Below are 24,060 nucleotides of genomic sequence, written 5' to 3'. Positions count from 1 at the left end.
TGTGATTATTATTGTGAATAAAAAAGTCTCCATGAGGAGCTCAAAGTGCTGAATAACAATTATAATGTCTTAGGTTTTGAAGGGAGTCAGGAACTGAATGTCTTTGTGAGCAGCTGTTGGTGAAAGGTCCTGCTAGGTTGTGATATAACAGAGACAGAAAAGTTCCTGGTCTGGAGATAATTTTTCTGGTTGCACAATCTTGAGCTCCCGACTGAGCTCGGCTCTGTTCCACGTGGATCCATTCAGTTCCACTTGGAGTCTCTACTGATTCCCTGCCATGCGCCCAGCTGTGGATCAAGAACTGTGGAAACCTCCCCACCAAGGGACACGTGGCTCTTCCCAAGAGGGGCTCACAGTCTAGGCGGGAAATAACCCTAATGACTTGACAGCTGACATTTAGAGGATGCTAGCCGTGTGCTAGGCATGGCTCCAAGTGCTTCACCCTCTCATTTGATCCTCCCAACATTCTGAAGCAGGTGCCACTGACATTCTCAATGTGTAGATGAGGAAATCGAAGCAAGGGCCACACAGCTTGTGACAGGCAGAGCTGGGGTTTGGACCCAGGTAGGTTAGCTTCAGAGCCTTGACTCTCAATCGCCACAATTGGCTTAGTGTAAAAAATAGGAAACGTGGAATAAAACACATGGATAAAAGTGCACCCAGTGACAGAGAGCACTGCAAAGCAAAATGCAAAGTGCGCATGGGTACTGGGTATTTTTCACTTCAGAACACTGAGGGTAAGTGGCTACATTTCCTGCTGTTTGCACTCAGCATCTCCTCGTGGGAGTCAGTGGGAGTACAGTCATGTACTGCCATTTCCCTGAAAGAAGAGAGGAAAACGAAAACGACACCATGACCAGGCAATGCTTTGTAAGCCATTGCACACTCTTGACATTAGGTTTGGCACTTCTGGATGTTTTCTCAGCTCAGAAAAGCATCTGCGTACACAGACTTATTTGTTTTTAGCCACCTCTGTCATCAGAGGGAGCCAGCTCTCTGGGTCTATTCTGCGCCTGTTGAAAAGAGGAAGCAGGTACTAGCTTGAGTTTACTCCATTTGTGGCCTGTGGGGAGCTGGGATCTGTAAGGTAGGCATCTGGTCCAGCCAACGGGACTTTCATGTGGAGATGATGGCTGCTGCTCGGTGGGTGTCTGGGACCTGGGTACCGGGGATGGACAGGCAATGTGTCAGCCAATTTTGAGGGGCGTTTCTTTAAGAAGTGTCTGGGAACCGAAGCAAGCTGCTCTCTGGGGGACTGGGTTAGAAATAGGTAGTGAAAAAAGGTGTTGACAAATATTGTGACAAGTTCACTCAAGGACACGATTTTAAAAATCAAATGGTTCAAAAGAGCATAGAGTGAAGAATAATGCCCCTTTCCTGATTTCTCACCCCTCGATCCTCTAGTTTCCATCTCTTGAGGCAACCCCTCCTGTTGATTAAGACTCCTTCTAGAGATAATCTATGCCAAACAAGTGTGACAGTGTGTGTGTGTGTCTGTGTGTGTTTACCCACATGCACACCCATTTTATTCACATGATAGCCTAGAATAAGAAACACATTACACCATACTTTTTTCCCACTTAATATATCCCAGAGATAGTTTCATATAAGTCAGTACATTTAGATCTTTTTATTCTTTTTTTAGGGCTTGCATAGAGATCTACCAAACGGTGTCCCATAATTTATTTAAGCTGTCTCCTATTCATGGATATTTAGGTCCTTGAGGTTGTTAAAAGCCATTCTAGAGCATTTGGCCTAATTTTTTTTGTTTTGCATATGAGGAAATTGAGATCCACACACAGAAAGGTTTAAATAATTCAGCAGGGAACCTACACTTTGGATGTGTTTTTCTTGCTATTACCGTATTTTGATCACAGAAGACAAGAGAAGGTGGGTTTGAGTGTGTTTTGCACACGTGGGTGGGTGTGTGAATGTGTGCCTACACAGGTAGGTGTACATTATGTTGGGTGACAGATGTGTTCTTGAAAAACTCTGAATGAACCCTTTTATTTTTAAAAATGGAATATGAAATCTTAAATGCCCTGAGGGTGGGAAGATGATTTGTTATTTAAAGGAAAATTGTAGAGCAATCCTTATGTGAAATGATGACTTCTTTTTTTCCTTTTTCAAAAGCGACTTTATTGAGGTATAATTTACAGGCAAAAAAAAGAATGCATCCATTTTAAGTGTGTGGCTTGATTCAGTTTAACAAACGTATACATTCATGTCACCACCACCCAATCAACATACAGAAGACTTTCATCTTCCCCAAAAGTCCTTCTGTGCCTCTTTTCTTTTTTATTGAATATATACTTTACTACTGTAAAATACAATACTCAAAATCATTCAATCATCCCCTGTGCCTCTTTGAATCCATTCCCCATGTCCACCTCCAGGAGATCACCGATACGCTTTCTGTCACGATAGATTCGTTTTGCCTGTTCTGGAACATTATGTAAGTGGAATCGTAATCTCTTGCGTTTGGCTTCTTTCCCATAGCATTCGTTTTGTTGCATGTACCAGGAGTTCATTCTTTACTGCTGAGTAAAAGTCTGTCATATGGATACAGCATGGTTTGCTTATTCATTTATCTGTTCTTGGACATTTGGGTTGTTTCCAGTATTTGGCTGTTATGAATGAAGCTGCTAGGAACACTTCTGCACAGGTTGATGGCTTCCCAAGTAAATCATCTCCATAATTCAGTTGTGCAGGTCCAGTTTAAAATCGGGCCATTCGTCCATTGAGCCAACATGTATAAATATGTATTAAATCCCTTCCATGTGCTGGACAGACAGGGTTCTGCCCTTCAGGGCAGAACGAAAGCCCACATAACGTCTTTGCACTACCATGGAAGGCATATGAGAAAGGAGCAATCCTCCTCTCCTCCTGTTTTATGAAAGTAAGTGCTATTCGAAGCCTGTGAACTGAGTGGAGCTCTTAAAATATTTAATTATATGTGCACCCTCTGCTTTTTAACTAGCCAGTGCACTCTACCAATAGATCTAGTAGCAACTCCTCAAATGAAGAGTCTTTAGTGTAATTGGTGGCTAGCTCCAAAATCACCACCCAGCAGCTGCTCAAGAGCTGCCCATCATAGCGCCTGCACGTTTTGTGCTTTCCAAAAGCAGCAGCTGGGGCTGCTTGAAGATCTCTTGCTCTGTCTGGCTTGCCTCTTCCATGCCAGGCACCTCTGGGGACAGTACGTGCCTGAGAGGCCTCCAGGGGAAAATAGCCAGCAATCCAGGGGGTGCAGACCTTGGGAAGCGGGTCCTCTGCCTTGGGAAAGAAGCTCTGAGTCTTCTCTCTTCTTCTCCTTCCCACCTCCTCCTCCTTCACTCCCCACCCTCCTCCAGGAAAAAAAAGAAACAGCCTATTATCTAGGACTTAATGGGTGCAACATGGGCAGTGCAGCCTCTTTTCCTCCTTCTCCTCCGTTCTGGAGTCATTCTTTTCTGACCGTCCCCCCACCTCCCTTTTGCTTCTTTCTAGGCCCTGGTGCCTGACAACAGATGGAAAAGGAAGTGAAGCTCAAATTGGGTCTGTGTGACCCTCGTGGGCTGTTCTGAGGAGAGGTTTGCCTAGAGGTCCCCAGTGAAAGTTGAGCCTATGGTCAGGAGGAAGCTTGACTATGAATTTCTTGCCTCCTTTGTCTCAAACTCTATTACCCCCAAACACAGGCACACAGACACCTATGGGTCACAGTGACACACAGCGGTGACAGCTAAGCAGGCTGCATGGCTGGGGTGCTAGTCCAGTGGTCAGGGTTCTTGCTGGACAGGTGTGGTGTGCTGGGAGGAGTATAGGATTCTGAGAGTCAGGAGCTGAGGGTGCAAGTTATGACTCTGCCTCTTACCTCTGGCTGTTCAGCTCCGGAGGACTTGTCCTCAGAGATTACCGTGTGAACGGTGCCCCTGCAGTTGTGCCGTGTGTGTGCTCTCACTAGCCCTGCTTATCTTCCTTAACCTCAGTTTTCTGGTACATACAATGTTGCTAATAATACTTGTTACCTTACAGGTTAATTGTGAGGAATCAATGAAATAATGCTTGTGAAGGACTTTGTGAATGCTCAGGCACCACCCCAAAAAGTGCCTGTGTGTCTTTTTGCTTTTCAGAGATGGCTTTTTCCTGGTTTCTGTGGTTTGGGCTCTTTCCCCATTGCTTTGTACCTAACTCGCAGGAATGGAGCTCTTGTTTATGCCCAGACCTTCCCCAAGGGCTCTGGGGGGTGGGGTGGGGGGGGGAAAGGGTGGGCAAGATGTTCAACGCGTTGCTCTGACTTAAACCGGCCTGGCTGGGGAGCCAGTTGCACCTGAGAAGGAGAATGAACCCACGGAGGACAGCCAGAGGCTTAGAGTTATGAGAACCCTGAGACTGAGTTGTCAGAGAAGGCTTTGTGGGGCTTGAGATGGGAGCTCCCGCTGTCAGAGTCACCTCTCCTGTGTGCTCCAGGCAGCAGCGCTGCGTGGGAATCCGGCTGCAAGCTCTCTGTACCCCAGTTTTTCTATCTGAAAAGTAGGGAATATGTATTGCTGGCCTCCCAGGAGATTAGATGAACTAATGCAGGTGAAACCTCAGTACAGTGTCCCAGGCCTAGCAGGTGCTCAGACAATACATGGTCATCCTCAGCTTCTCCTCTCGTCATCACCTCATGACCCTCTGATGACCAGGGCTATAGCCTTTTTTCCCACTGGGTTTCTTCCAGGGCTGGGTGAGAAATTCTCACCTTAGTTCTACATCTGATATTCACAGCACTGTAAAATCATCAGATGTCCTGAAATAATATGTAATAACATCAATCTGGGGCAAGAAAATGCTTTTTGGTGGGTGGGAAGTTTCATAGAGTGGAAAGAACATCACATCGGATTAAGTAACAGATTTGAAGACTTGGCTTTTTAATAACAATAGCAGCAACAATTACCGAGTGTTCTGTGCCAGGCACCATGCTATGCACTGTACGTAGATTTTCACATTTTACAGTGTGACACCCCCAGTGTCACAGGACCTGTTATTAGCTCCATTTCACTGAGGAGCATTCTGAGTCTTAGAGAAGATAGTTGCTTGCTTCAAGCCAGAGAGCCAGTAAGTTCACTGTTAACCACCATATACTGAGTAACTCCTAAGTGCCAAGTGCTTTGCCTGTGTGTCTCATGGAATTGTTACAATAACCTGTTTCACAGATGAAGAGACAGAGGTTGAAGTTCAGGGAGAATAAATAATTGCCTTACCTGTAAGTGACAAAACTGGGATTCAGTCCTGGTGTGACTCCAAAGGCTGTGTTTGTCTCCCCCATGGTTCTACTGCCTTGCTTCTGGCCTCAGCTGGAGGTTGAAAGAGAATCATAGTCAAAAACAGAGATAGTATCTGGGAAAGTGCATCAAATAAAGGTATGAGGTTCAAGGAGATTTGATAAAGGGGGTTGCATCTGGGAGAATTGGGAGGAACCTGAAGTCCGGGAGAAGGAGCTGAGAAGAAACCCTGGGAATGGTTGGGAGGAGGGAGGAGGCCTGCTTTTATGTAGTGCCAGCTGCCTGGTGGTGATGCGAGCTATCAGCTTGCAGTGGTTGTGCAGGGCCGGGCACCGACATTGCTTCATTATCCGGGCCACATAATTGTGAACAGAATTGTGATTAAGTTAATTTGGCCATGAAGTTACAAGGCATGCCACCCCCTTTTGTACCTGATAACCTCTCTAGTCATCCACGTTGAAGTCCCACCACCCTGCATGGATTCTCAGAGCCTCCTTACTTGGCTGGCTGGCGCTCAGCCAGTGCTCTGCGGCCATCTGCCCAGGCTGCAAAGCTCTTTGTTGCTCTTGGCATGTTTAATAGCTTAATTTCTATTTTTCTGTTTGAAAATGCAGTTCATCGGCACTGAGGCAGCAGAGGGTGCTAAAATGGTTTCTGATTGCTATCTTGAATGTTAATATCCTAATACATTTTATCATCAATGACCTGTCCCCCGCCACGAGTTCTCACTCCCCTTTTGCAAAGAAAGGCACGCTGCCTGCCTTCCGATAGGCCTCGCGGCCCATCTCATTCCTTTGCTGCCTCCCTCCCTGCTTTTCTCAGATACCATTGTACTTTGCCAATGAAATCCACAGTCGTGGGAAATCTTTGGCTTGGAGGATATGAGAAAGTGTTTCATTTTGCCGGCGGGGTTTAATAGGGATGACCTAATCTCTAAGAGGCATACATTATTTAAATTCCATGCTTTTGGACAAGGGGGCCCCTGATACTTTTGAACTGTGGCAGGGGCAGGATTCTGGTTGGGCTCTGTTGTTTTTCCTGTTTGTAATACAGTGCAGGGGCCAGGTTATGCTTGTGGCACGGGACAGTATTAGTGGTGAGGGTGGTGGAGAACATTTTCTTTACCCAGAAACCTGAAATCGTGGACTCTTTGGCATCACCAGTGTGTTATTTGGTTCTCATCTGGATCCCAAGCTCAAGATCCCAAACCCAGGTGAGCGGTCCCTGTGGGGCTACCTGAGAGCTCCCTGCCCTCCCTCACTCTCTGCCCTGACAGAGTACCTGCAATATCACAGGGACCTCACCTGGGGGGCATTGAAGACCCGTGTTGGTGGAACTATAATTTTGAGGGAAACCATAAGCACTCTCAACCACTAAGAGGCTGAGTCTGGAAATAAAGTGAGGCTCACGAATGGCTCAGGGAATCTGGATTAGGAGTGGAGTGAGATGTCGGGGGGAGGGACACAGAGAGCATCCGTTCAAGGTGAGTTTTTACCTCATAGGGAGTATATGGTACTCCTGGTATAGCAGCCTCTTCTTCCCCTCTTGCCTCATTGGAACATCATTTTAGTACAGATCACCTGCCTTCCTTCCTTCCTAAGGAAGGGGCTTGCAGGAGTGAATAATCCCAGAATAGGCTCTGGGACACAGAACATTTTCCCACCTCCACAAAGGTTTATTGGGTGTCTCCTGACCAACAGACAGTACACTAAACACTAGGGATGCAAATAGGGTTGTCATAGTCTCTGTCTAGCCGAGGAGAGAGACATACTGGAGCCACAGTTGAGATATGTATGTGTACTACAAGAACACAAGGGAGGGTAGTTAATTCTGACTCGGAATATCTGGAAAGGCTTCAGAGAGGAGGCAATAACTGACCTTGACCTTGGAGGAGCAGGAGGTGTTCACCAGGCTAACTCTTCCCAAGCAGTACTTGTTAAATGTGTGCCTGCTTCTTGCTGAGGACCATGGAAACGAAAGGGAGGGGCTCGTGGCTCCTGCCCTCAAGAAACTCACAGCTTGTTGAGGAGACCAGCCTGGCACATCTGAGCCAATTGGAGCTCTGCACAGACAGATGGGACTGTGGAGGCGGGGTTGGGTACAGGGGTACTCAGTGATCCGGGGTCTCCAGAGTCGCTACTCTCTCAGGGAGAACATGGTCTCTGTGAGGACAGTGCAGACCTTGGAAGGGTGTCGACTGCAAGCGGCCCAGCCCCTCTGGCTCTCCTCGTCATCCTGCTTCTGTATTGGGCCAGTAGCTTGCTGGATTGGGAGGTGGGGAGGGAGGGCACGAGGGTGGGTAGAGAAGGTTGGTGGTGAGAATTTAGCGACATCGGCTCTCTCCTTACAACCCTGGTAGAGTCCGGGGTTTGCAACACGCATGCGCCAGCATACCCCGAGCATGGTGGCCCTTCAGTCCCCCACAAGCACCACTCACATGCCCAGCCTTTGCTTATTCTGTTGCTTCCACCTGGAATGCTTTCCCTTTCTTGCCTTCGTGAAGTCTTCCCAGGCTGCTCTTTTACACTGATTTCAGGTTCACCAGATACTTTTTATCAGTTATTCTCTGTCCCTCATCATTAAGCTGGGTTCAGCATTGTTCTGTTTTTTGTTTTTTGTTTTTAGACTCCCCAGTGAGATTGTAAACACCTTGAGAGTGGGAATAATGTCTTATGCTTTTCTTATCTCCCGTGAGCAATTTGTGTAGTATAAAGAACAGGGGCTTCTGTAGACAGTCTTGGCATTGAATCTCAGCATTGCCATTTACCTTGGAACTTTGAGCTCAGTTTCCTTATTTGTGAAACGGGGTTTAACACAGGGTTTCTCGACCTTGACACTGTTGGCATTTGGGGCTGGATAATCCTTTGTTGTGGGGACTGTCCTGTCTGCTGTAGGATGTTTAGCACATCCTTGATCTCCACCCATTAGATGCCAGTAGCACCACTCCCTCTCCAATCGTAACAATCAAAAACGTCTCCAGATACTTTCGTGTCCTCCAAAACGTTCCTTATGTCAGGTGTCCCCATTGTAGTTCCTCATGTCAGATTTCCCTTGTGCAGCAAAATTGCTTCCAGTTGGGAACCACTGGGACGACACTACCTGTTGGATATGCATCAGACCTCATTGTTACTGCATCCGGAACATAGTAGACATTCCACAGATGCTGATTCTCCTTCATCCCTCATTCACCCAGCACTCGGCGTGTTGCAGATTCATGGATTGAATGGAGCTGTGACTCTAGGTTTTAGCAGTTTGGGGTGGAAATGCCATGAACTCTCGGGTTGCCCCTACAATGCACTAACAGAGTCACTGTCATTTTCTTAATTGCAGATTGATCTGGAGCCAGAAGGAAGAGTGTATGTGATCATTGATCTCTCGGGGTCATCGGGTGAAGGTAGGAGAGTGTGAGCTCTCGTCATTGTTCTTGTCCATCGACCCTTTTGTCTTTTGGTCTCTCCCTTCCCTCCTTGGCTGAGACATATTACAGTGACATTTAATTAATTGGCACCCTTTAAAGGAAAAGGTTATTTTGAAGATGCTTACGCCTGTGTACCAAAAGGGACCAGCCATCTGTTAGCTTTGGTGGAGCAGAGGGAAGATTTTCGACTTACGGAGTGAGGCCAGTAAAGCAGGCGTTCCTGCGCGCGGCTGCCCAGGCAGGCTTCGGTGGGGTGGCTGCTCTCCCCGGGGGTGCGCGTGGGGTCAGTGTGTGTGTGTGGTGGCCAGGAAGTAACACCAGTTGGTCTCACGGTATTCAGAAATGAAACAAATGAGGTGTCAAATTTCAGAATCAGAAATGTTACTTCCATAAAGAGGGATAAATGAGGAGTTTGGGATTAACATATACACACTACTATATATAATAGATAACCAACAAGGACCTACTGTATAGCACAGGGAACTATACTCAGTATCTTGTAATAATCTATAAGGTAAAAAGAATTTATATGTATATATACATATATATATGTATATATACATATATATATTTGTATATATACATTTTTTTAATGTATATGTGTGTGTGTGTATAACGGAATCAAAAAAATAAAAATAAAGAAGTGTTACTTCTCTTTACCAGTTCTTTACCCAGGCAAAAGCTCTGCTCTTAAAGAGAAATAATGGGGTGAGCATATCTGCTCCCCACTAGCTGATTAAGTAAGGTATAAGTGTTCTCTGATCGTTGGATTTTCCTTCTTTCTTCTTCTTACACCCTCTTCTCTCCATCCTGTCTTTGCTTACTTACTACCTTTCAAGGCTTGCCTTGTGGTGAGGGCTGAGCAGTCGGGGTAGAAGGGAAGACTGGACGATAAAACCTTCTCCACGTGGAAACAGGGAGATGGCGGCAGACTTGGGCTCTAGAGAGGTTGGGAATTAGGACTAAAGTTTAGTTACTGGGACCATCTTTCTTCTCCTCTTCTCTTTGTGGGCAGGGGACAGAACAGTTGGCTTTAATGTCATGGCAGAAAGATGGGACGAGCCAGGCGGGTTCTTCTTGGCAATGAGAAAAAATGGGGATTAGAGGTTGTGGCCCAAAGGGAAAGGCACAGCTCCTGGCTGGGAGATTTGGGCCTTTTACAGCATCTCCCCAGAATACTGGGGATTATAAGCACAACCCCACAGTTTTGGGGATGAAGCTCTTGTTTGTTTCTATAATGGAGGAGGGACTATATAAGCAAATTTAAATGAGCTGGTCAAATGATGCACTTGACAGTGGGGCCTGATGACTTTCATTTAACTAATTTAATCACCTGATTTCAACAGGTGTTCAGAATAATTCAATAATTGTGTGTATATGGAGCTCATGATAGAATTCAGTCCTCTCTTAATAGATCTCAATTATTTGGCATAGGTTTAAAACTTTAAACATCCTTCCAAAATTGGTCTCTTAACATTTTCTGCTCTTTATTGCAATTACATTTTGGCGTTTCCAACTTTCCCTCTCTACTCTCAGCTCTGAACAGCCCAGAATAGAAACTATTGTAGAAGATTTGGAGATTTAACAATATTTAGTATGAATTATTCAAGATGTACAAAAGGGCCTAAAGTATAATAAAATAGGTACCAGTGTACCCGCCACCCAGATTAAGAAATAAAGCATCCAGTAATGTAAAGCCTTGCCTTACTTTTAACACAGCGTGTGATCCCAAATTTACCAGACTTCACAATATTACAGTGATCTCCTGATTGTTGATACTGGTGAAACATTTGCTGAGCAAAATCAATCCCCCTTTTTCCTCACATAATGTATATGCAACAGGATAATTAACTAAATATGTATTCCCTGTGCCAAGATGCTGGGCAATCAATGGGAGGCTTGGATTATTTTTTTCTTTGAAAAGATTAACGACTTGCAAAATTATAAAAGACATCCTTTTTTACATTAGAGGGAAAGGATATGGACAAATGAATGAATAAATAAATCAGAGGCAATTGATTTTTTTCTTCTTGCTTCTACAGCTTATTGCATGTGAATGACCAAAGCAGTTTTCATTGGACTGAACTCTTAGCCTATTTTTTTTTATCTCTTTCATCTAAAGAAAATAGAGTTTACTTCAGAAATGCTGACACATGCCAGACTCTGTAAAGTGTTAGCCTGTGTTGCTCTGAAGAAAAGAAGTTTTTCTGCTTTTTCTTAACTGCTGTTTCTGGATTTGGAATTCTTTCTCTGGGTAGTGGGAAGGACTTCCAGTAACCTCTTCCTAGAAGCTGACCTTGGTGTGTTCTGTTTGTGTTCTACACATCTGTTCTCCCACTCCTGCTGCTGGGACTGTGAGGGCTCCTGGCCCAGAGGTGGCTTTGTTTTTGGAAGGATTGAGAGGGTGAGAAGAGGAATGGGAGAATGAGTAGCCACAACATTTGCTACCTGGATTGCATGGGAAGGGTCCAGGGCAAAACACGGTTGTCACACCCAGACTATGGACATTCACTGATTCTTATTTAGGTCCCTTTCTTTAGTGAAAATTCCTAACTCTATATTCTGAGAAAGGGTGAAAAAGAGAATTGAAATGAGGCACAGCTGACATTTTCACCGCTCTATTATTCTGCCATCAAGCATCCCTTCAGCTCACCTATTTCAAGTGCTCCAGTCAGTCCCATCAATGGAAAAAAAAGATATTCGTAGCAATTGCACAAACTTTACACCACATGCAAATACCAAAGAGCCCAGAGAAAGATATGGGGGTGAGACTGTGTGAATACACCCCCTTCTTCTGGGATGTGCTAAAGGATTCTTTTTTCTTGCTTACGCACTGTAGAAAGCCTGGATGTTTACGTCTGCTAGAGCTGGAGTTAATGTGCTTTCTAACTATTTAATAAAATTCCATTGCTTTCATGTCCTGTGCAGTTCATCATAATGGGATTTGACTGGTGTGTGCTTTAGCTAAACCAGGCAACCTAACCCCAGGTGTAAGGGGTCAGGCTGGATGACAGTTAAGGTCATTTCTGGTCATGCAATTTTGATCGTCGGTATAATTTGAATAGACATCTATCAGAGCTCAAGGCTGAAGGCTGGCTAATATCTGTAGCCAGTAGAAGGGACTGACAGGTACAGTGCCAGGAACTTTACCTATGTTATCCCATGTAGTAAACCTTCTTAGGATGTTTTGTGTGTTGCTCCAGCCTCGGGTGCCTCTTAGTGTTTGCTTTAAGTAATGACCATGGGGCTTCCTCGTAAACATGGCACTACAGGATCACCAGATACTTAAATCAGAGCATAATTAGCCCAGGCAACAGAAGCATAAACAACAATGGATGTAGTTCTCAATTGTGCAAATTATTATTTCCTGTTGTGGACATTAGTTAATATTTCTTCCTTTTTTGTGATGTAATTTGTATATTACTTCTGTTCTTCATAGTAATGTGACAGTGAACCATCATTTGCAGGCTCCCAGAGGAGGGGCAGTCAGGGTCTGACCCAGGGATTTCTAGGCTCCTCTTCCCCCATCTTCCATCCAGGTGTCGTGTTCACCCAGGAGAGTTTTTCAGAGTCTTACACAACAATAGAAAGAACAAGAAGTGGGCCTCAGTGGTATGTTTGGGTCCCCAAACTGTTTCTCCAATAAAATGCCAAAGATACAAAATAATTGGAATGGTTTTTGCAGCACGTCCATCACAAATACTGTGGTTAGATCAGGTTGTGGAATGAGTGAGTGCATATTGTGGAAGCAGAAGATGAAGAGGTGGGCTCAGGATCCAGCCCTCTGCCCTTCCTTCTATAACCACAGGCTTCAGAAAGCACTCAGTATCCTCTCTGGGAGCGGCAGCAGAGAGAAGAAAGAGAGAGCCTTAGGAGTCCGTCAGTCCTGAATGTAAATCCTGGCTCCGGTGCCTACCAGTTTAGAGCTTCAGATTTCTCACCCATCAATGGGGATAATGGGATGTATGGTAGGTACTGTGATAGGACTGCTGTAAGGACAGTGCCCTCACATAAAGGTGATGCTCAGTAAATATCCTAAAGGCCCTGGAGACCTGAGGGCAGGGAGGTGAGCAACGTTCTAACCCAGTGCCAAGGAGCAGCAGGCAGGGTATCCAGGGAAGCAGTTTGAGGGCAGGTTTCTGACTCTGGGGTGTGGCATATGCAAAAGGTCCAAGAACAGAGCAAGGTGACAAAGAGGCAATTCATAGAATAATATCTATATCCGGCAGGGGCTATGAGATTGCTTTTTGCAGAGTTCAGACCTTCCCATAATTTTGCCCCATTTTCTGTCTTTCTCTTTCTTCCCAACCCTTCCCCCATTGAAGTATTTCCCAGAAGAACATTCTTTAGCTTGTCTGTGTCCTGTGGCCCTTAATGTTAGAAATGTCTCCGTGTCAGAGCCTGGGCTTGTGCCCTCTCTTCTCAGTGCAGACAGAACATGTTGTCCTTACACTCTCATCGGTCCTGGGTAAAAGCCCTGCATATATTTGAAGACAGTTATTAAATCTCTCTTCTTCAGGTTGAATCAATCAAACCCCTTAACCTTTCTGAAGAGAGAGTTTAGAAATCTTATCTCATCTTTGCAGCTCTCTTCTGGACTTTTTTTTCAAGTTGCACAGACAGGTAGACATGATCAAACCTGCTTTGCTTCATTCTAAAATGATAATGTGTGTATAGCAAGTATTACCCCCCTGGTGGGAGATGGTGACTTTGAGAGGTCAAGTGATGTGCCTGAGGCCAAACAGTTGATTACAAGGCCCTGCTGGGTCCAGACCCCAGGCTATGATCCAGGGCCCTGCCTGGATCATGGCCCTAATTATGGCCCCAATAATGAGTTTGCCAACAAAGACCTCCTCACTGCTTTTAACATTTTAGTTCTTTTCTTCAGGAAGCTTTTTACAGAAATAGGAAGGTAAAGTTTATAGCTTTGAATCCAAAGATGACCCAGAAAGTCCCTTTCATAAATAAGCAGATCTCTTTTCCACTCTCTTTGAAATGAAAACTTCCATGGTCCCAGTTCAGGACTGGTCAGCTCCTTCTCAGGCTCTCTGTAAGGTGGATCCATAACTAAGTCTTGGTCGGACTCATCCCAGCAGGTTAGTAATCTTTCTTACCTGTGTCCATGGCAAGCATTAGAGCACTGCCTCCAGGGTTGAAATAGAGAGGTAGGCCTTCCTCTTGACCCTCTGCCACTGGTAGTTTCTATCCAGATAACATCTTTCAGATTCTGGAGTCCCACTGAAGCTTCAGTTCATAAGAATTCTAGCCTTTTCCTTAGAATTTCTGCATCATTTAATCCAATGCCTTCTGATGATCATATAATTAAGAAGAACCATTCATTCAAATGAAAAGTCGTCACTAATGCACTTTAGCAAATGTGCCCAGTTTGGTGCCCATGCTGAATTGGGGGACAGGGAAGTGGAAAATGAGAGATGGCATTTTCAAGAACACATGGCCCTTGACTTCAAGGAGCTTGCAATTCAATTAGGAATCCTAGACTTACCTGAAGGACAAAAGCATTAGGGAACAAGGCAAGGCAATATCACATTGAGTGCCTAATTTGGTGTTACCAGGAGTTCTCCAAATGGGAATAAATTGAAGCCAGAATAACCCAGGGAAATTCAAGAAAGAGGCAGGGCTCGGGCTGAAAAGGAAAAGTTAGGTAGACCAGATTGACAGGGAAGAAGCAGGGAGGCCATTCTTTTTTTTTTTTTTTTTTTTTAATACTTATTTATTTGGCTACACCGGGTCATAGTGACTGCACAAGGGATCTTCATTGCCACATGTGGGCTCCTAGTTGTGGCATGTGGGACCTAGTTCCCTGACCAGGGATCTAACCCGGGCCTCCTGCATCAGGAGCGCAGAGTCTTAACCACTGGACCACCAGGAAAGTCCCAGGGAAGCCATTCTGAGTAGAGGGGATCATGCCATCATTATCAAAGACAGCTTTGAAGCTCTTATTTTTAGGTAAGTCTGGAGAGACACGATAACTTAAATAGATGCAATTTGTGTTCTCAAGGAGCTTCCAAACAAAGACAGTCATCAATGTGGCAGACAGATACTTTCAAACAAGAAAATGAAATACCTTAAATGATTAAGCTGTATTTGAAGACAAGGTAGTTCTTTTTGGGTGTGTCTTCATGGTCAAGGTTTCTCACTCACCTTGGTCACAGGGAGAAGGGATGTTCTAGGTCAAGTCTGGGACATTGAGTAGAGCACATTTTATAAGCATGGGACTTAAGTGATTAGGTCAAGCCTGGTACAGGCATCCCTTTATATCTTTTCTGCACTCTCTTGTTTCTCCCTCAGCAGTCTTATGGAGTCCCATGGTAAGCCCTCCACCACCCTCAACCTTCTCCTCCTCTCCAGACTATCTAGCTAGTGTCCCAGCATCAAGCCCTGACACTCCCACCCTTTTCAAGTTCTGTCCAGTCTCTAATGAGAAACATTGCTTGACATGTTAAAGGGAGCCCTTACCCTCCCAAATCAGGGATTTCAAAGTCAGGCACTTGCTCCAAGGAGCTGATGCGTCTGCCTCCTGTGAGGTGCCTCAGGCAATAAGACGGTGGTCCTGTTCACCCCACGGGGTCCCCAGACATCCATGGACAAGTTGGATTCTCCAGTAGCATGTGGGGAACAGAAACAGCCTCAGCATTTGATAAGGGTGGAAATAACAAAAGTCAGATGTTCAAAAACATTGATCTTGCAATGTGTACCCCGCATTCCCCCCACCCAGCATCACTACTTGCCGTCGATACTCAGACTCAGGGAGTGGGCCTCTTTTTTCCAGATTTTTGTCTCCATCCTTTGTCCTGATAGAATAAATGCTTGTTCCTGGAAGTGGCCATATGCACCAGATGAGATAGGGGGAGTCTGCTTGAAAGCAATGAGTAGTGAACCCCCATCAAGAGGTTTATAATGTCACAGAGACAATGCTAAAATGCTTGATGAGAAATAAGCCAAGAAACCCTCATTTCCTTCCAGATAGGCTCGAGGTGCACGGCAGTTCCTCTGAAATGAATCATCCACAGTTAACAACACCAAATGCCAACCATCAGCAGATGAAAAACAGAATTGAATCCTGAGTGTTTGGAGAGCAGAGCCCTTTAGGATCACTACCAAAGCCTCCTTCCTCTCGGCCATTATGGGAGCGTAGATGTGCATTTTCTATTGACTTGTGTGCCTGTTTTACTAATGAAGTAATTGAAGGAGGAATACTCACGTTGAAGAAATAAGCTTATAGAGAGGGTGGGTTTATAATAGATCCTTAGTCAAGAAGTGAGCCCCATGTTTCCTGGCGTGGCCTCCAATTCTGTCTCTGTTGTCTTGCTATACATCATTTCTGTGTCTTATAAAGAAGATCGTTTCAGGAAATTCATGTTTGCAGCTCAGATCGTGCTGGGTCAAAGTGGCTTATAATTTAATTGTTTACTGTTGTTGATGTCCATGTGATTTGGCTTAAAACAAAAGGGTATTTCCATTCATCTAACCTAATTTAGAGAGTTGTCTTTCAGGACCAATTACTTTATTCTTTTATCCAGTTGAAATTGGCCAGTGCTGACAGTTTTATTGATTTTCCTTATTACCTAGCTTCGTTGAAACATTCACATTTTCACAATCAAGTGCATTCACCATCTTATTCAAGCTGCTAACACTGGGGCTTTTATTTTCCTCCTTTATTATAAATCTTTGGTGTGAGCTTGTCGGGGCCTATGAGGGTGTGTGCTTTTGCCCATATACATAGAGCTGAGAACGAACGTCTGTGAATCTCCTATTCTAGCTCCCCTTCGTCCTCATTGTCCCTCATTGGGGTCATCATTTATTTACTTATCTAAGAAGTACTAGGCCCTGGGAGTATAGAGTTAATGAAGATGGTCCCTGCTCTAGGGCATCTGTACTCTTACAGAAGGAGGCAGGCACTAGACCAGTAAAGCGCAGCAATGTGTTTTATCAGTTGGGTAGCTGTTGGGAGAACAGGGTGCAGTGGGACCGCCACGGAGACTGCTCTTTCTAGAGTAGCAGTCAGTAAATGACAAGCACTGATACTTCCTTCCACGTGCTCTCATCAGCTCCATGGCAACCCTGAAAGGCAGGTAATAACTGTTATCCTCTTTTCTTGGTTGAGGAGACAGAGCCGCTGCCCACTGAAGGTGCATCCAATCAGAAGATAAAATAAAGGCAGAGTAGGACTTGATTTATCAAAATGTGAACTTTTCAGGAATACATCTGATTTATAAATTAATTTATTCAACATAGAGCTATTGGGCACCTTTGCCAGTTACTCTTCTCAGTACTAGGGGCACAGAAGTGAACAGTGAAAATGGAAATTCCTGTCCTTAGGCGCCTTCCATTCTAGTGGACATGCTTGCCTGTGTGTCAGCTGTCTCTTCAAGATACATCACACACTGGGAACAACAGTTGTCTCTGGGGAAGGGAAAGGGTGAATTTAGAAAGGAGGAAACCTTTCTTGTCAATGCCGATAATCTTGGTTTTCTTTCCCATTGATGTGTATGAGCTGCTAAAACGATTACTTAGAAAATTTGAAACAAAATGAATTAGGTGGAAATGTGACCATTCCCATACATACGGAGACCGTGACTTGCCCATGGCCAGAGGTTATGACAGGTTTCAGAAGACCCAGGCAGAGAGGAATGACCGGCTTAATCCACAGCATGAACGTCTAAGGGCAGGGAGCTCAGAAATAACGCACATGGCCCACTTCATGTCCTCCGTCGCTCAAGACACCTCTGATTTGGAGTGGGAAATACTGAAATTCAGGATTCCCTCCAATAGTGCCTGTCACCGAGGACTGAATGCTCCCAACATGGAGAGGCAGGTGCGCTAGGTAGCCAGACTCCATGGAGCGAGTGATGGATGAACGACGCACACAGAGCGTTCACTCCAGGGAGCCGCTGGCCTCTGCATGCCCAGTCCTGCTGCTGAGAGGCTGCACCCCTCTGGATGGACAATCCCACGTGGGTGTTTTTACTAGTGCCAGGCAGCACTCTCCAGCGTTTAGGGTCAGCTGCTCCTGTCCCAAGCTTGGCCATCTCCACACACTGAGAGGCTTAACTAGCTGGGGTCCCTTCTGCCCAGCTAAGTAGGGCGCACTGGCTGTCAGTGGGTTATTCCTACTCTCCAGACACTCAAGTTTGCCTGTTTCCTGACACTGAGAATAATGGTGATGTTTAGTTCAGAGAGCTGTTGTCTGCAGCAGAAACCCATGGTCTCGACTATTAGCCAGGTATAACTTCTTTGGGAACTGTCAGGAAGAATGAAGTCAGGGGAAGTTAAGTTTGCTTTCAGGTGTATCTGTGTGTTATTGGGACTAGGATTTCGTAGACACCTGGATTTTAGCTTTTGTTCCACAGTTAGTTAATTACTGAATGTACCGATTGATTCAACAGATGTATCTGGAGAGTCTGTTGCCTGCCCGGCACCATGCAAGAGCTGGAGAAACAAAGATGTAAAAAACATAGGCCTTGCCCTTGAGGAGCTCCCAAGCTAGGGCACGTTGGGCAACAAGTCATCTGTTCCACTTGGACCTCTGTGGCCTCCTTGGTACACAGAGAGGGAGGTGGGACTAACGGTCCCTTGGCTCTCTGCGGTGCTGAGTTAAAACCAAGAGAAGTTTGCATAGGGCTGGGCACCTGGAAGGAGGAAGGGAGAGAGAACAAAAATTTTAAGCCAAATCTCTCTGCAGAGATTATTTTATTTAAGCGTAAATGGATCTGCCATTTTATCAGCCCTATTTTACAGATGGGAAAACTGAGGCTTAAAGAGTTTTAAGAATGTGAATCACCCGGATCCTGTGAAGATGCAGATTCCAACTCAGTGGGCCTGGGATGGGGCCTGAGGGGGACAACACTTTGAGGAGTGAGAGACTCTTAAGACCTGTGATTTCCCCTCTGAACCAGTTTCTATGGGATTGAAAATTAAGAGGGAAATCTGCTTTCTCTCTTCCCCAACTTCCAATCATTTAGTCTTTCTCAAAGTCAAGAATTTTGAATCCCTTTTTGTTTAGTATCCTTCCCCCCACCTTCTCCTTTCTTCTGGAAAAGGGCTAGGAAGGCACTTGGCATATTCTTAGGGAGGTAGGAAATGTCCAGGCCCTGGTGTTCCAGTCCCGTCTTTAATCATCTGCAGAAGGTCAAAATGGATAGCATCAGTGTTCTTCAGCTAGGAGAACAGGCACCAGTTTATGCCAGGAAACCAAAAAGCAACCAGTCAGGGTATTGGATTTTTTTGTTTTTGTGTTTGTTTTTCTATAAATACCCTCAAGTATTGAGTGGTGCTTGAATTTGATTCCACTGTGCTAATTTTCTCCTGGTTCCTGGGGCTTTAATTAAAATAACTCACCCAGGGACCTTGCTAAAACTTACCTCTACGTGATCCTCCTCTGAGGTAGGCAAGTTGCACCTGCCTTTAATGGATGGGGAAACGCAGGGGGAGTTCTGGGTTAGGTGCTGGGTACACAGTAGGGGCATAATTTTTAACTTGTCGCATAAATGAATGCGTGACTAAATGAAATAACAGAAGTGTCACTATAAAAGGAAATTATAGAGGTAAACAAGATGTTGGGACTGATGTTGCTTTGGATAACCCGTTGTTTCATATTCCAGTGTACAGTCAGTTTCGCGGGTGGGCGTGGACCTGCATGATTACTTTCTGTGCCTGGTACTTATTAGGGGCTTTCTGAGGCCACCTCAGGGTCTCCACACGCACCAAGTCCCCTATTATAATATCCTGTCCCCTTCTTGTTAATTCAACTTCTTCTCTGTTCTTTCAGAATTTGATTTCAAGTTTGTCTCCTCCTGGGGGCCTTCCCACGCCGGCCCACCCACCCCAGCATGCTGGTTCACACACTGTGCTCCCACACTCCTCTGTGTCTTTCTGTACAAGCATGTACTCAGATATTTACATTGTGTCTATAACTAGAGTCCTGGTTGTACCCTGCCTACCCCAGTGAGCCACAAGTTATTCAAGGGCAGAGCCTTCTAGAACATGGGCTTCGAGCTGAGAGCTGGCCCAGTGCACATGAGGCTCCCAGCTGGTCTCGTGATATAGCCGCGCTGAGCTCAGGGTGCTGTCCTGCCATTCGGACTACACAAAGCCAGACTGGGAACAAGGGCCATCTCTGTAGTTGGGGCCTCTTTGTCCACTGGAGAGCCAGACAACCCCAAGCCATTGTGGGCCTGGCTATCATGACGGCACCGACAAAATCCATGGGAGTCCTGATATCACAGGGCCTTGTAGTGCTGGGCACAAGGCCCCCAGTTAGTTACACTGAATTCAGCACAAGCAGCCTTCTGATGAAGTGTAGTGGGAGCAACCTCTTTACTGAAATCAGAAGCTTGGATTCTGTTCCTGGCCCTGCTTCTAACCGGCCGGTTGAAGGTGAACAAATGATTGTTTCTGGCCCTCAGCTGGATTGCATCAAAGGCATTAAGATGCTATGATTCAGTGAATGCTCAGGATTTTGGATTCTCAGATTTAAGACTCTCTGAATGCAGGTGTGAGCCAATGAGAAGGTTTCCTAATCTCTCTTTATACTTATCATGAGGGAGCCAGACTCAGTTATTCCTCACCAAAGCACAGGACCCTGAGTAGTGGGTGAGGCATGGTGGGTATCTTAAGAACTTAAAGTGTTGCCAAGACAAATAGTGAGAGAACTTATCCTGTGGCTCCTTAGGGCAGCTCTGGGACCAGAGGGGTAGAAGTTATAGGGAGGCAACTTTAAGCTTAGTTTAGTAACTACTCGTTAGCAGTTAAGTACATCTGAGCAGTAAGTAGGGAGCTTTCCATCTCTGCAGGTATTCAGATACTGAACGAGCGTTTTAAAAAATTGTAGAAAAGATTCCTCTTCTAATAGTCTTTTGTAAGATGTGAATATCTGTAAATAACAACTTCCATAAGTATCTACAAATGGAGGATAAGGTAACTGTTTATCTTATTTGAAAAAAATCCAAGGTCTGCATGGAAAAAAAGGTAGAGAAAAAGAGTGTATGAAATAATGGGAAAAGGGAATCAGTTGGATCACAGCATCTATTTACAGAATAGTTCTATTTCTTGAAAATTTAGTCAAAAATGGAAGTGTTGAAGCTTGAGTCTTATTTCCAAAGATCTAGGGAAGGATTCTATTTGAGTGGACCCCAAATTGTGTGAACCCCTCCTGGAAGCCTTTTTTTAAGTGGAATAATCTCTTGTAACACCAATCTCGCTCCTTAATTCTCTCTCACATGGGGATGCACGTGGAGTTCAATTAAAGAGTGGTCCATTGGTTGAGCAGGCCCATGTAGGGGAAGGAAACGGGGCAACAGAGGTCCCTGACTCGAGGGAAAACATCATTTTGTCATGCTTGTCCATGTCTGCTGGGAGGTAAGGATTTTCTCCTTAAACTTATGAGGGTATTGCATGGAAGCTACAGAAGTAGGAAGAAACTGAGGTTTCTTTGCTTCTTAGCCTCTTGCCCCGAGAAAGGGTTTGATTTTGGGTAGATAGCTTCTCACTATGGTGGGTGATGATGGCCATGAACAGGGTAAACTATTTACTGCCTATGTGAGGTGGAGGTACCAGGAAGGTAGTTGACACCCTGCCCCCAACCATTGACCTACCTTTTATCTAATGCTTGAAATTACCTTCAGAGCTTTCACACTGTTGTTGTTTTTTGATGCCATTACGTAGTTAATTCCTCCTTCCCTCAAAAAAACAAAAACAAGAACAAACAAAAAAACAAACCAAACCCAAAGAACAAACCCTTGTAGAAAGATGAAATTCTGTCTTTTTAACCTCCTCATGCATGAAGTACCAGCAGCCAGGTTTGCAGTCCCCTAATTTTGTGCATGTTGCTTTCTAAAAAAACATGTCTGAAGGGCAAAGGAGTGAAAGTTTGAATAACTGAGTTAAATGTTACAATGGGAGATTCCATTCCCAGGAAATGAAAGTATCTTACAGAATCCTCTCATCATGTCTCATTGTGTAGACACAATTTTTAGTAATATTTCCAGCATCTTTTTTTTCTTTTTTTTCTCATTTGGTCATACAGGTGGCGTGTCAACCTGCTTAAGTGCTAGGAGGATCCAGCTGAGGCTAAATAGGGGCCTTTGCAGCCCCCTGAGGACCCTTTGCTGATTTGCTCTGTTCTCTAAAGGAGAAAAGATGCATCTTATCACAGGGGCCAATATTTTCACTTTTTTCCTTACCCATCATTTTTATTTAACAAAAAAGGGCAGGAGCAATAAAATATTCAACAAATGCACAAGCGCTTTCTTTAGACTCTAAACTCTGAGAAGGCCAGGACTGTGTCTATTTTGGTCTCTGCTGGACTTTCTTGGCCTTAGTGCCAGCGTACAGCAGTGCTTAGGACATATTTGTTCCAGGGATTAATGAGTGACCACTGTCCAGGTGAACGTGGCGAAGGTGTGGAGGCGGCACCGGGGCTTGGCAGGCAGAGAGCACTGCTGTGAAATGTCATTGCTGGCTGGTGGTGAGTGTCCCTGTTTGGCCTTGTGTGTTGTTTGAAGGCGAAAAGTATGAAAGTCAAGAACTGCCTGTAATAGGTGGGTTTGGGGTCACCAGGGCCGTCGGCAGTGCGCCTGGAGCCTGGAAGACAGACTTCACCTGCTTAATTACAGATGGCCATCTAGCTACTCGACCTCTCCCTGGCTGTAATTATGGCCCTTGTAGCCACTATACTGCCAGGCCAACTAGAATCACCTAGCGCTGCCTAGAGAGGGACCTATTTTGCTTTTATTTTTAATTTTTTAAAACAGAAATCAAACCAGTGTCCTTTGGATTTAACACTCACTTCCTATACTGCATGAGGCCTTCACCAGGCTTCCTTGCCTTGGAAAACCAACAAATGATAATTCTTTTGTTTGACTTAAGGAAAAAATACCCTCGGTGATTTGTTTCCCTTGAATCAATCTGTCCTTTGGGATTAATTTAAATCAGCCTTACCTTCCCCCCCTCCCGCTAGTCATATGTACCTATGAGCCAGATTAAGAAAAAACGTTTCTGGCACCTTTGCAGCCTCCGGGGCCCTTCACTGACCTTGTCTTTGCCTTTTCTTCCCCAAAGGTAACTACTTTCCTGAATTTTGTGTTAAATTATTTTTTTTTGCATTTCTTTATGATTTTACCACCTATATGCACGTTTTCTTAAATAATATATTGTTTTGTCTTACCTACTTTTTAGCTTTTTTAAGAGTACCATCCTATATAAATTCTTTGATTCATCCATATTGATGTGTGACTGTAGTTCATATTATTCCATTTATTAATATATCAAAATTCATTTATCCATTTTCCTATTCATGGACATCTGGGTTATTTTCACGTTTTTGCTATTAGGGACAATACTGTATTCTGGGGCACACTTGCACCTATAGTTTTCTACATTATTTACTTAGGTGTGGAACTGATGTTTCAAAAGGTCTTTGCATGTCCAACGTTACTAAGTAATGATAAATTATTTACTAGGTAATGATAAATTGTTTTCCAAAGTGACTATACCAGTGGATGCTACCACCAGACATAAATGTACTTTAGTTTGCAGTTTCCTGTTACTTTATATCCTCACCAATACTTTAAAACAGACTTTTAAATTTCTGCCAGCGTGGTGGGTGGTGTGTCATTATACTTTTAATTTGTATTTCTCTGATTATTAGTGAAATTGAGACTCTTTTCATGTATCTACAGGTTTTTGATCTTTCCTGAAAAATATCTGTTCATTCCTTTGGTGCATTTTTCTGTTATGCTTTTGGTCTTATTGCTTCAGAGGCAGTTATATTTGTTGCAAACATCTCCCCCTAATTTGTAGCTAATCTTTTCACTTTCTCTACAGCCAACTGATAAATAGAACTCCAAAGAATGAAACTTGGTGGACCTTGAACAAGTCATTTTTCACGTCTGGGCTTCTGTTTCTGCTTGGGTAAATGAGCACACTGATGCATCCCACCCAACAGTGAGTGATGGCAAAATGGGTTGATATGCAGGAAGGCACATTTTGAAAGTAAAACACCAAATACGTATATAGAAAGTCTAGTTTTCTTTCTACATTATCATACTGCCGCCATTTTTATACTAAAACATACTCTTTGGGACTATTTTTTGTTTTCGAGCTGCTTTTTTTAATAGCACTTGGTGCTTTTTAAAAATTGTTTGTTCACTTATTTGTTTGTCCCTCTAGCATGTAAGTCCCAAAGGGCAAGAATTTTATCTTACTTGTTTATCACTGCATCCCTAGCAACTTGGAATAGTGCTTGGCACATAGTAGGTGCTCAAAAAATATTTGTTCAATGAATGACTAAGCCAATGGTGTTAGTAGTAGTCATGATACCATTGCTATGTAATCATCCAAATGCTGTTTTTAGGATTTGCTCCCTGTTCAAATAAC

At 44.4% G+C, this 24,060-nt stretch overlaps 1 protein-coding gene across 4 annotated transcripts in view; it reads left to right on the top strand.

Moving 5' to 3' along the window:
- Positions 1-24,060, top strand: part of PRKCE (protein kinase C epsilon) — a 603,195-nt gene that overhangs the window by 177,777 nt on the left and 401,358 nt on the right. For all 4 annotated transcript variants that reach the window (XM_082427721.1, XM_082427720.1, XM_082427722.1 and 1 more), the window contains one exon: positions 8,577-8,640. In XM_082427721.1, coding sequence (XP_082283847.1) covers positions 8,577-8,640 — 64 coding nt within the window. The remainder of the gene's footprint in view (positions 1-8,576; positions 8,641-24,060) is intronic.

The sequence above is a fragment of the Balaenoptera physalus genome, assembly GCF_965194825.1.
Source record: "Balaenoptera physalus genome assembly, chromosome: 15".
Classification (NCBI taxonomy): domain Eukaryota; kingdom Metazoa; phylum Chordata; class Mammalia; order Artiodactyla; family Balaenopteridae; genus Balaenoptera; species Balaenoptera physalus.
This window is presented reverse-complemented; position numbering and strand designations above follow the sequence as displayed.